A 12,491-nucleotide genomic window follows, 5' to 3' on the forward strand; every position below is an offset into this window, starting at 1 on the left:
GCTTCTCCCTCTCCCTCTGCTGTACCCCCTGCTTGTGCGCTCTCTCTCTCAAAAAAATAAAACCTTTTTTTTTTTTAAAGAAGGAAACACGAGCCTGTAGTACAACTGAGCAATACTCTCAACAAACTACGCAGTTACTAGCTGCTACCATTTAAGCCAACAATAAATACCACTCCAGGAAATCCAGTGATAAAGAATGAAGTAGCGTTTTCAAAGACCTTCAGACTTCCCTTTCGTGATTTGTTTTCTAGAATTAGTGGCACATTCAGACCATGAGAAGCAGAGAATTGCCAGGCCAAATAATTGTTCAATATGTATAAGAGTATTTATAGGAATAATAATCGGAATGGGAAGAGTATCCTCTGGGGGTATTGCCAGCATTATAACCATCAGGGCTTCTTGAGTTAACCTTAGTCTGATGGTGGTCTCACGACTGTTATTAGCACAGAAAAATAAACTTAGTGGGGACAGATTTTCCTAGTTTTTTATATATGGGATCCTGAAGGTGAAAAGGATCTGAAAGATAATAACTTGATAAAGTGCTAGTTGTCCTGGCCCTGTTTTCTGTTTCAAGTTATTTAGGAATAAGTCATCCGTACCCACCCGAGTGCCATCTGCTCAGCACAATTTAGGAAAATGACAGCAGTGAAAGGAACTTTTATGGACCATCTATGACAGCTGTTCTTAAACAAGAATCACCTGGAGGGACGCCTGGGTGGCTCAATGGGTTAAGCATCTGTCTTCAGCTCAGGTCATGATCCCAGGGTCCTCAGATCGAGCCCCACGTCAGGCTCCCTGCTCAGTGGCGAGTCTGCTTCTCCCTCTGCTTGCTGCTTCCCCTGCTTGTGCTTGCTCGCTCTCTCTCCGACAGATAAATAAATAAATAAAATCTAAAAAAAAAAAAGGAATCACCTGGAAACCTTGTTAGAGTTCTGGGCCCACCTTCAGTTACTCAGTGGGGTAAGGCTGGGACTCCAAAACTTGCATATCTAACAAGTCCCAGATGATATTGATGCTGCTGGTCCAAGGGATGACATTTTGGGAATCATTGCACAATAGCACTTCGCAGAATCATAGGTCGTACTTAGAAAAAGGTATAGATTACCTAGTTTATTCTCTTTGCTCAAACCACCCCAAAATACCCATTTAATAAAGACACCACATTCTCTGCTACCAGTGAGGGGAATTCCATTATGTGCCCTGGTCGTTATACTCTACAAGTTAACAATACTTATAAAAATTTGTCTCATATCCCTGAATGTACCAAGACAGGCCTGATGGGAGGGGGGGAGGGCTTCAAGTTTCTAGAATCGTGCCATGAATTGAAAGACTGTAATGCTACCAAAGCAGCCTGCCTAGGGGAGGGCTGAAGTCAGCACGCGCTCCGACTACTCTGGGGCCGGACTGCGTCTGTTCAGAGCAAGGAACGCATCTTATGCTAATGCACACAAAAGCATCGAGTAGGCTGCTGGCAGCCTCGCCATCCCTGGAAGGAGTGGAGCAAGGACAAGGCATTGTACCAGTCCTAACAAAAACTAGGAAGCCACCTAGAGTACCACATAAGGTACCTAGAAAAGCAGCAGAAAAACAAACACGGCTCATAAATCACAACCCAAATGACAGTGCCAATCTCCTACCATTGGGGCAGCGGCTCAGGGGTCCCGTGTCACGGTTTTCTCCAGATTATCCTGGTGGAGTTCTCAACCCAAACGTGTAAATCAGCTTCAACAAGTTCTCAAATAAAATGGAATTTGTGTCATGAGAAGGGTCTCTGAGGAGCTGTAACACACCCATGACCAAGTAGCATCTCTGCTTTAGGACTAATTCACAGTCCACTTCTCTTTATCACAACTTCCTTCTGATATCACCCATATCATATCATCGGTGGTTCAGGTCTTAATATAATGTGCTCCCCTTAAGTTATGGGGACTGTTTTCATCAGAGCCCAACAGCATGCTGGCAAACCAGTTCTCTAGCGCCATCATCAGGAACTTTTGGGGTAAAAAAATCCCAGAGGCCGCCACAAGGCGGCAGTATTCGATCTTATTCAAAGCCCCCGATCTGCTTGTATTGTCTGTCAGAAACTTGGAAAATTATATGCGAATGTATTAGAATGGGAGGGTCTCGGAGCACACTTGGGCCACTGCCCATTATATATTTTTCATAGCTTTCCAAATAGTTCATAAAGATATTGTGCCTATCTTTTATTGGCTGAGTACTGGAGGGAGAGTTATATATTACTTATTGTTCACAGAATACTTTCCGTAGCCCAAAGTTATGTTTAGAAACTTCAAGGATTGCAATAAGTTCTAAATTTTATCTGGATTGATGAACCATTTGGCTAGTCATATTTGCCACTACATAGCTGAAATCTTCTGAGTTTCTTCCTTCAAGGGGGAAATGATCATAATGTCATCAATACAATGAATTAATTTTGATGGTTATCATGTCTAAACTCAATCTCACCAATTGTGGCAGTGAGTTGGAGAGGTCAATATCTTGGGCAAGGACCATGAACATACATTACATTCCGTCTCATGTACAAGAAAATTGTGCTTGACTTCTGAGAGTAGGACCAAGAAGACAGCATTAGCTGAAATGATCATATAAAATCCCGGTCCCAGTTGGCATATTGAACCTCTTACAGTTTTTAAAATGCCTCGCACAACAGACACTTGTTGAAATCATGGAAACTACCTTGTTTAAACCATAATAGTGAACATATAATTTTCAAGAGCCTTCTTCCTTTTTGTCCTGGGCCACAAAGGATTAATACAAAGCATTAGTGGAGATTACTTCCTCTGCTCCCATTGTTTTCCTTAATGAAAGGTGAGAGTCTCCTTGTCCTTCCAGAATCTGACACTGTCTGATATTTACTACAAAGGAAGGTTTGGGCAATTCTCAGGTCTTTTTTTCTTATTTCTTCATCTTCAGCTTCATGGTGATTCTGGTCCTACCTACTCTAACACTTTCATGTGCTCCAAACTTTAATATTCATACCTTAATATTGTCTTTCCATTCCCTTGCTGGTATTATGCTACATTTTGCATCATCATTCAATAATCCCCCAAAAAGTAGTCCATTACCTTCTGCCCCTCAACATTAACTTTATCAAACAATCTTGGACCTCCTACCAGGGGTCAAATGAAGATTTCTTGACCCTCAAGTTAATTGTCCTTTTCTCCCACAACCTTAGTGGATGAATTAAAATCACCACCCTGTGCTAAACACTCTTTATTTCCCTCTTTCCCTTTAGCATCATTGGCTTTAAACTCTCCCAGGCTGGGATAATTGGAACTGGTCTGATAGGTTAGCTTAGGGGAAGTAGAGGTAGGAGCTGGAGCAGGTGTCCCACCTCTCAACTATTGCCACCAAATGTGCCTCCAAACCCCTCTTGGGTCGTCCCATTTCCTGCTTCTCCCCTACCTCTCACCCTCCCTTCCTTTTTAAACAATCATATAAATCATTTAACCTGATTCAATGTTTATTTCCTTTGTTCTGGTTACCATTTTCTCCCCAGGCAATTGGCTTAATTCTGAATAGTTTAAACTTTCTTTTCATCAGTAAAGCTCAGTACTGGTTGGGGTCCCTGGGTGGCTCAGATGGTTAAGTGTCACCTTTGGCTCAGATCATGATCTCCAGGTCCTGGGATCAAGCCCCACATCAGGCTTGCAGCTCAGTGGGGAGTCTGCTTCTCCCTCTCCCTCTGCTCCTCCCCCTACTTGTGCTCGCGTGCGTGCTCTCTCTCTCAAATGAATAAATTTTAAAAATCTTAAAAAAAAAAAGCTCAGTAAAGGTAGCTATGAGAAACAATCTGCTTTGGCATTCTGTATATTTCCTGTTCTCCCACTAAAAGAATCATATGGGTAATCACATACATATGAGGTGGTCCCCCTAATTACAGTGTCTAATAGAGCATTTAAAATAGTTTTAAGGAAATATAGCACAAATCATCATTCAACCAATCAGGGTTGCCACTGTCCTTAATATTTTTTTGTTTAATATTTTTAATGCTTCCACAGAGATAATTCATTTCACTCTTAGTGAAAGGAGTATACAATTTTCCTTCTCACTATAAATTTGCTGCATTTTGGACCTCACACACTCCAAAAGGGGACATTGATATTTAATTTGATTCCTCTATGCATCAAACGCTGAACACTGCAACGAGCTGTTGATTAGCAGTCATGCCAAACAAGCTTTCCATTAAGCAATTTCTAAAATCAACAGTGCTTCCTTGTTTAGTCTGAGAATTTAAGAAAATTGGGATTCCTTAGTCCTACTCAAAAATATAACCAACACACTATAGCCTTTGTTTTCCACATTATGTGATTTGATAGGGTCAGGTAGAAGCAACAGATTAGTTCAGAGACCTAAGTAGTTCTTACCTTCTCCTTGAAGCCGGAATTCTAATCCCGAGTTAACCACCATTTAGTCAGCCACATGGAAGAAGAAAACCAAAGAGAACAAGACAGAAAGAGAGGACAATCTTCCCTGAGAGACAAGACAGGCTTAATATATCTGCCAGTTACATGCAAACGAATTAGTGGAAAATAGAAGAGGCAAACATATGCACATGACATTTTAATGTACAGTGACTTTGCTTCCAATAAATGCAGTTCTATCAACTTTTCAGGTTCTGACCAAACAGGTTAACATTACTTTCTCTCGGAGAAAAACATGGATAGAAGTGGGCCAACAGGCAGCATGGAGACAAGGACAGAGTTTCTCTTTATACTTCCTACTCTCAGCATAGCAAATTTAAAATGTAATGGGACCATATAATTGTACTACAGGATTATCTCACTTTCAACTATATAAAGATCTTTTGTAATAATTGAAAGACCCTTGAAATAGAAGTTTGTTTCTACTTCTTAATTTGCCAAATTGGCTGTGTACTTTGCCTTTCTGAGTCTTTTCATGTACAATAAAAAAAAATTCAATGAGATGATCTTTAGGTTCCCTTCAAGATCTGAGATTCTATGATTAATATTATAGTACATAGTTATACAGTCCAGTTTTAATCACCAAGTTGATTGTTGGTTGCTTCTATGAGGCTTCACAGGTCTAATGTTTTACAATTAGCACCTTTTTAAAAAATGTTGAAGTGTGGAAAAGTGTGTATTGCTGCTTCATTGTGTGTTAGCAAGGGGATGCAGAGATTATGCAAATACACACTTGCATAAAATATTCCTGGAGGTATAAACAAGAAACTAATACTGCTTGCTTTTGAGAAAGGGGGCTAAGGGATTGGGAGTTGTGGGTGGGTAGGGGTAAGTCATTTCTCAATGGACGTTGTCCTTTGTACTTACATTCTACTCCCCCCTTGTTCTTTCTCCTCCAACCACGCTGGCCTTGCTGCTCTTTCTCCCATTTATGAAGCATGCTCCTGATTCGAGGCCTTTGCATTTGCCGTCCTAGTGCCTGGAATGCTCTTCCTCCAGATATTCCTGGGTTTAAGGCAAAGTCTCAACTTCTTGACTCAACATATAGAACTCTCCTTTTTTTTGCCATGTATTAGCCATGGGCAAGTCATTAAACGTAAATCCCGTTTGCTCATCCATAAAGTAGGACCGTTAATAATTACTTCGCGGAATTAAGATTAAATGTAGGTGAAAGTGCTTTTGCAACCTTGGTGCTATGAAACTTACCAAAGGTAGGCTGTTTCTTCCGTGAGTTCTTGGAGTTTAGGAGCAGTACACAGTTTCAATCAGCGCAAACGACCTGAGGTATAAGGCGAGAAATAGGTCCACAGCGGCACTTCTGAAAGACCAACCTTTAGCGCTGGGCGTGCACCCAGGTAGCCGTTGCCAGGGAAACCGTTGGGCGTTCCTAGAACCCGAGCACGCGCGCCAGCAGCTCAGCGCTACCTCCTTCTGGTGTTCGCAATTGGTGGATCTCGGGCCAATCGGAGTGGTGGGAGGGGCAGGAGGGGCGGGGCGGGGCGGGGGCGGGCAGTGTCCCAGGGAAGGCGTTCCCGCGGCCTCCCTCCCCGACTTCCGGGTCGCGGTGCTTGCAGGGAGTGATCCGCGGGTAGCGTCGTTTCCGTTGCCGGCTGTTCGCAGTTGGGGAAACCGAGGCAGCTCCAGCTTCCCCCTAGTTCTTCCGCTCCTGTGAGGTGGCTGCTGTTTCTTTTCGTCTCGCCCGGTGCTGCTTTGGTGCGGCTGCGCTGAGGGCGCGCGGGATGGTTGAGCCCCTCGGTGTCCTAAGGAAAGCCGTGGGGTGTCCCGGCCGGCGGGGCTTTGTGCGAGCCGTACTTTCCCACTCGGGCCGCGCGCGACCTGGGCTCGGTCAGGCTCCGGAAGGGGGGCTCGGCGCATCGACTCCCCGAGGGCTGGGGAGCTCAGGCGCCGCGAGGCTTGCGTTCCCTGCGCTTGGCAGTTCTTGTTTCTTTTGTCCTATTGAGCGCGGACTAGATGATTCATGTTAAAGTCGCAGTGCTGCCGATATCTGAGGATGGGCGTTGCTTCTGCACTGACCTGCGGGGATTTCAAATTTGACAGTCCCTCAGGCCGTAGTCCAGAGATGATGTCTCTATGGGAACGCTGAAGGCAGAAAGGAGAGAAAGCATTTTATTTTAAAGTAACTTCTCACTTATATTCCCCCCACCCCGCTTCATTTAGGAGTTCAAGATTTTTCTAACGGCATGAAGATTAAGTTTTGTCGAGGGCGTAGTTTATTACTATTCTTAGTATTTCTGCCCTTCACCTCTGAATGGAAAATCAACAATTAATATTAGCCAGAGTGTGATCTACTCTGTGTTCAACTTATATACTTCAATTTGTAAGCCATATGTTGTGTTTTTATTTGCTGATATCTCCTGACTGTGGGGCAGATGTAACTGGCATTATACATAAGGGTTAAAGAAGCTCTTCATTATAGGAACCATTCAAATGTATGGCATATTTGATTTAATTGTTGCTCAGTTGGGTCCCATTTGTTTGTAAACTGTTGAACCTCATTCTCAAAGATGAGAACATAGGGAACTGAGAAGTTGAATCTAAGTAAGTAGTTTGATTTTTACAGTTAATTCCTAAAAAGTGACAAATTGACCATTTGACCATCCTATATTTAACTGATCTAAATTGTATTTATTACATATGTCCTTGTTTTCTTACATGCCTAAATACTACTACAAAGTAGACTCAGGGAATAACATGATAGATATAATTTGGGATTTGATAAGTTGAAATAACTATTTTTTTCCATTTTTAAATCTAATTTAAGGTCATTAAATCTGTCATATTTCCTTCTCCAGGAAAAAAAAATGTTTATTTCTTTGTGGGAGTTCTTCTATGGGCACTTTTTTCGATTTTGGATGAAATGGCTTTTACGACAGATGACTGGAAAATGTGAATTGCAGCGAATTTTTGATACCTATGTAGGTGCACAAAGGACACACAGGATAGGTAATGTTATTTGAAAAAGAATACATCAATTTTAACTCTGAATATTTTTTTCTCGGTATTGATAGTGACAGATGCACTCATTGTGTATCCTGATCAAGAAACTTAAATTTAGTTTTTTAATCTTTGAAATCTAGCTTTGAATGATCCCAGCTCTAAAACTATGATTTTGTAGAAAAAGAATCATTATAATTTAGTTCCACCCACGTCTGTGCAAAGAATGATCTTCTCCGGCTCCTAAAATTCATCACTTGTACCTTAGATTATAGTTGCAACCTGTTTTCCAGAGAAAAATCTCTATTTCTCTGTCCTTTGAAACTTTCACTTAAATGATGGGGAAGAGTGTCTGAATCTAGATCAGTTTTTATATTCAGCACCTTTTCATCAGTTTTTTAATCTCTTATATAATTCGTGAAAGGACGGTAATAGGTATCTAGTGATCCCTGGTAAAGATTATTATACTCAGAGTCTGCACTGTCCGGTGTTGTAGCCAGTAGCCACATGTGGCTATTGAGCTCTTGAAATGTGATTGGTCTCAATTGAGATGTGTAGAAATATAAAATGTACCCTCAGTTTCAAAGACTTTATATGAAAAAGGAATATAGAAATGCCTCATTAATAGTTGTTTATATACATTATATGTTGAAATGATATTTTTGATGTATTGGGTTAAAATATATAAATTTTATGTGTTTTATTCTAATGTGGCTACTAGAGCATTTTAAAGTACACACATGGCTCACATTTTGGCTTGCATTATATTTCTGTTGAACAGTGGTGTTCTGTTTACCTTCTAAAATTCATCAGCTTTCAATGCTTAATTGAAAATATTGCTTTAAATTAGAACACAGAGGAGAGAGAAATGTGGTTGAGGTGATTATACTTTGACCAGAATAAGGAAGACCCGGGATTGGCTACAGTTCATGTTCACTGTGTTAAATGGAAAATCATGACTTAACTAAATCCTCTTCTGTGTTGAACAAGTGTACTTCAACTAAGGAATCCACCCCTGTGAGATCTGGGGAGTGGGTGTGGGTATCCAAGGCAACAGGGGAAGAATGAGAGATATAAGGAGGGAGTAAGCCTCAGGGCAGCTGGATGATTGAAGTTTAATTACTTCCATAGTTTTTTTCACAACTTTGTGGCTGACTTCAATTACTGCCTGCTCTTTTGATTTGCCCTTTTGGCTGCTCTAAGAACAAAATACCTCTTGATAAGAAATCTTAGCAGTAATGGCTTATGTTTTGTACTATGGGGGAAGAACATATTAAGGCATAAATTTGTGGCAAAACCATTTTTCTTGAGTTTTTCAAATTGCTGAGAATAAAGAGACTTTATTCTCAGTGTGCCAGAAAATGTGCCAGAAAAAAAGTGTTTAAATAGTCTAGTAAAAATATTCTAGTCATTCTTGAAACAGAAGGCAAGAATGGGGAAGCTGCTTTTCTGTTTGTCTGGTTAGAAGATAGTTGGCCAAATAATCTAAGTCTCTACAATTTACCCCCTTTGTTGTTGTATGATTCAGTCACTGGCTCCTCAAATCTAAATGCTTACTCCATAAGGCCAAAAAATGAAGAAAATGTAGTAGAGAGCACTTTACTTGTATGTTCTTTAGGTGGGTTTCTGGGACCTAAGCTGTTGTGAGGCAGCCATGAATGAATTTGCAGTGGTTAGTAGACACTTGGGGGTTTGCACAGAAACATGACCCTGGGGAAATTAGGATGGTCTCACCTCTTTGGCTCTGGTGTGTTACATCGGGTTGAGAATCTTGGAATCATATCTAGTGCTCTGTACTGTGAGGATAACATTTAAAAATGTTTGCTGTGTTATACATGTAGAAATTATATCTTCTAGAACTATTAACTTATTATTGTCTTGATATTTATACAGTTTATGGAGTAATTTCCAAACAGCATTTAAGTGGTAACAATCTTTTTTCTTTTTTCCTTTATTTCAGAAAATTCCTTGACATACTCCAAGAATAAGGTAGGATTATATCAAGGGGGTAGTTCTAGAAAACTTAACCTGGAGATACTTTTTCTTTAAAAGAATACCTCAGTTTTAGAATTCATTATTTTTAATGTTCTACTAGAAGAGTCTTTGCTGTAAAGAGTATTAACATGAAATTTCCCACTTTAAAAATATTAATTTTTGAAACGTTTTCTGTGTGTGCGTGTGTGTGTGTGTGCGAGTGTGCTACTTGTGCACAAAAAAGGTATTTGAATAATTTGTCCTTATCTGAGGTTTTGTTTCTTTATTTTGCCTCAAAACTTGATAGCCTTTGGGAAAGCAGATTCTTAGGGGAAAAACCTCATAAACTGTGTCCTTCGGATAGATTCTTATACGAGAGAAAAACAATTTTGGATAGTGATAAAAAAAAAAACAACCCTGAATCACATGCCTTTTGATCCTAAATAAGTCATACCTCATGCTATTTCTTAGTTAGCCTTTGCTGTGTAACAAACTTAAAAATCCCTGGGGCATATATTACACTATGTTGTTTATTTCTTGCCCATGATCTGTGGGCCACCTCGAGAGGTTCTTCTTCAAGTTGGTCCCAAGTTCAGGACTGTTCCAATTGTGTCATTTTGGAACCCAGGTTGAAAATATAGTGGGTACTTGGAGAATGTTTTCACAATAGATCATTGAATGTCCAACCACACAGACATATTTTTTAAGTTTCCTCCTGTCATGTCCATTAATATCCCTTTGGCTAAAGTAAGTTACGTAGCCAACCCAAGTCAAGGAATAGAGAAATGCACTGTGCCCACTACGAAGCCATGGTAAGCATGTGACTATATAATTTAATTATAGGGGAGTGAAAAATTGGGACCAGTGATTCAATCTGTGACATGCTGTACTTCTCAATAGTAGTTCACAGTTTTATATATATATATATATATATATAGAGAGAGAGAGAGAGAGAGAGAGAGAGAGATTATATATAATATATATATATAGATATTTGGTATGGCAAAGGTGGAGTATGGGTCGTCTAGATCATTGTTTAAAATCCCATAGTAGATCACAGCCAGCATTAAACAAAACAAAAGAAATGAAACAGAAAATAATCAGAAAACACTGGTTGTAAAAAGGTTAAATATTGTTTTATAAAATTTTAATTTTAGTTATCTGTGTGTGCATCTATTTGTATTGTAAATATCTATAGGTATGTTTGTACTTGGTCATGATCTACGACATGGATAAAAATTAGAATCAAAAACTGTTGATGTGCTATTGTCTAGTGATACAGACACGAGTTACTAATTCATGCCAGAAAGAAAATGGATATTGTTGAATGTTGCAAGCATATCAGTTATGTTCTGGGGAGTGACCTATAAAATAAGTGCCTTATTGATTTAGTTACGGTCTTTTTTTATGAATGGTCAAGGTAAGAATAACTCATCTACATGAATATATATTGGGGAACAGGAGTCTGGAGTCCTACTCATTTGTTCAGAATCCTAGAGAGTGATTAATATTCTTGTTCTTTTTTGTAATAAGAATGTAGAGATCTAAAAAGTTCACAAGTTGCTGGTTCTAAAAATTTATCTACCCATATAGTTCCTTCCATATATGAAACTTAGGATGCAATATCACAAAGTAACAATATCATTGTGGAAGAACCTCTAGAGAAGTTCTGAAACTAGCAGCTCATTGTCACAGCTGTGTGTGTAACTGTTGTTACTACAACTGATGTGACAACAGTCTTGGTCACGGATTTTACTAATAGGATTTTGTGTGTGGTATAATTATGCCAAACTTAAGTGGGACCATACATAAGATGTTGCTTTTTGAGAACTCTAGTGCCTTGGTCAAATCCTTGACCAAAGATTTGAATGGTACCACATGTTCAACACTCCTCCGGGTCTTTGGAATACACAAAAGAAGAGTAGTGTTGAATGTAATTATGAATATGCATTTAGAGAAGGTATAGATAAACTTTATTGGGGACTTTAAGGTCGTGGTAATGAGTTAAGGAAAAACACAGTGTTTATTCTTTTTTATCTGATTTACTGACTATGAAAAGCCCACTTGAAAAGTAAACATTAAAATTGTTAACAATTTTATTGGGATGCCTGGGTGGCTCAGTCTTTTAAGCGCCTGCCTTTGGCCCAGGTCATGATTCCAGGGTCCTGGGATTGAGTCCCGCTTCGGGCTCCTTGCTCAAGAGGGAGCCTGCTTCTCCCTCTGCCTGCCACTCCCCCTGCTTGTGGTCTGTGTCTTTCTATGACAAATAAATAAATAAAATCTTTAAAAACAAACAAAAAACCCAAAAATGTTATTATTAAAAAGTATAGGTTGCTAATAGTGTTATGTAAGGCTTACTGAAAAAAAAGGATAGTCAACCAATAGGTAGTTCCTTACTGAATTAAATCACAGAAGCTTTTTTTCTTGAAGTTTTAGATCTAAGGTAAACTTGTCAATAAACAAATGGTGGAAGCCTCATCAATTTAAAAATACCATTTCTGGTAATGTATTGCATCTCCTTGTATATTTCCATTTACTTTGTAGAGTAAAATCAAATTCGGATTTCGTGATACTTCTATTAACCCTGATCTACTTTTTTATCGATGTGAGAAAAGTCTGGGTTTAAGTCCTGATTTTATCACTTGCTAGTAGTTTGACTTTTGGGCAAGTTACTTATTTTCTCATCATAAAAGGAGGTGCTAATATCCACGTGAATGTTTTAAGATTACAGATACTAATATGAAAGCAGTCTAAGACAATGCCTAGTACATGATAGGTATGCAACAAATAGTAGTTGTTAGTAATATTAATGATAATGGGATTAAACCAATATATACTACAAGATTTTTAAAAGTTTAAAATATTCATGAACACTTCTTAGGTATTTAAATACTTCACATTACTGATAATTGCTGTGAATAAGTGACTTTAATCTATTAAGGCCAATTCCCTAAAGCAGTGATAGTATGGTCCTACTGGGTTGTGAACTATTTCATAGTGGAAATTCTTTGATTGTTAAAAATTGAGTTTCATTTGCTTGTATTTTAGGCTAAGGACTACTTAATAATTATATATTAAGGGTTACTAAACTTTAGGATTTATAAATGAAAACGAAAA

The 12,491-nt window shown here is 39.1% G+C and overlaps 1 protein-coding gene across 4 annotated transcripts in view; it reads left to right on the forward strand.

Moving 5' to 3' along the window:
* Nucleotides 1–5,986: 5,986 nt before the first annotated feature.
* The window catches only part of ELMOD2 (ELMO domain containing 2), a 31,976-nt gene continuing 25,471 nt past the window's right edge, over nt 5,987–12,491 (forward strand). Inside the window, exons 1-3 of one of the 4 annotated variants that reach the window (XM_044384333.3) lie at nt 5,987–6,582; nt 7,259–7,409; nt 9,361–9,389. In XM_044384333.3, coding sequence (XP_044240268.1) covers nt 7,268–7,409; nt 9,361–9,389 — 171 coding nt within the window. In that variant the 5' untranslated portion in view covers nt 5,987–6,582; nt 7,259–7,267. Of the gene's footprint in view, nt 6,583–7,258; nt 7,410–9,360; nt 9,390–12,491 lie in introns of those variants that run through there. The other 3 variants (XM_026499387.4, XM_026499386.4, XM_044384334.3) reach the window with 3 other exon arrangements.

The sequence above is a fragment of the Ursus arctos genome, unplaced genomic scaffold (assembly GCF_023065955.2).
Source record: "Ursus arctos isolate Adak ecotype North America unplaced genomic scaffold, UrsArc2.0 scaffold_11, whole genome shotgun sequence".
Classification (NCBI taxonomy): domain Eukaryota; kingdom Metazoa; phylum Chordata; class Mammalia; order Carnivora; family Ursidae; genus Ursus; species Ursus arctos.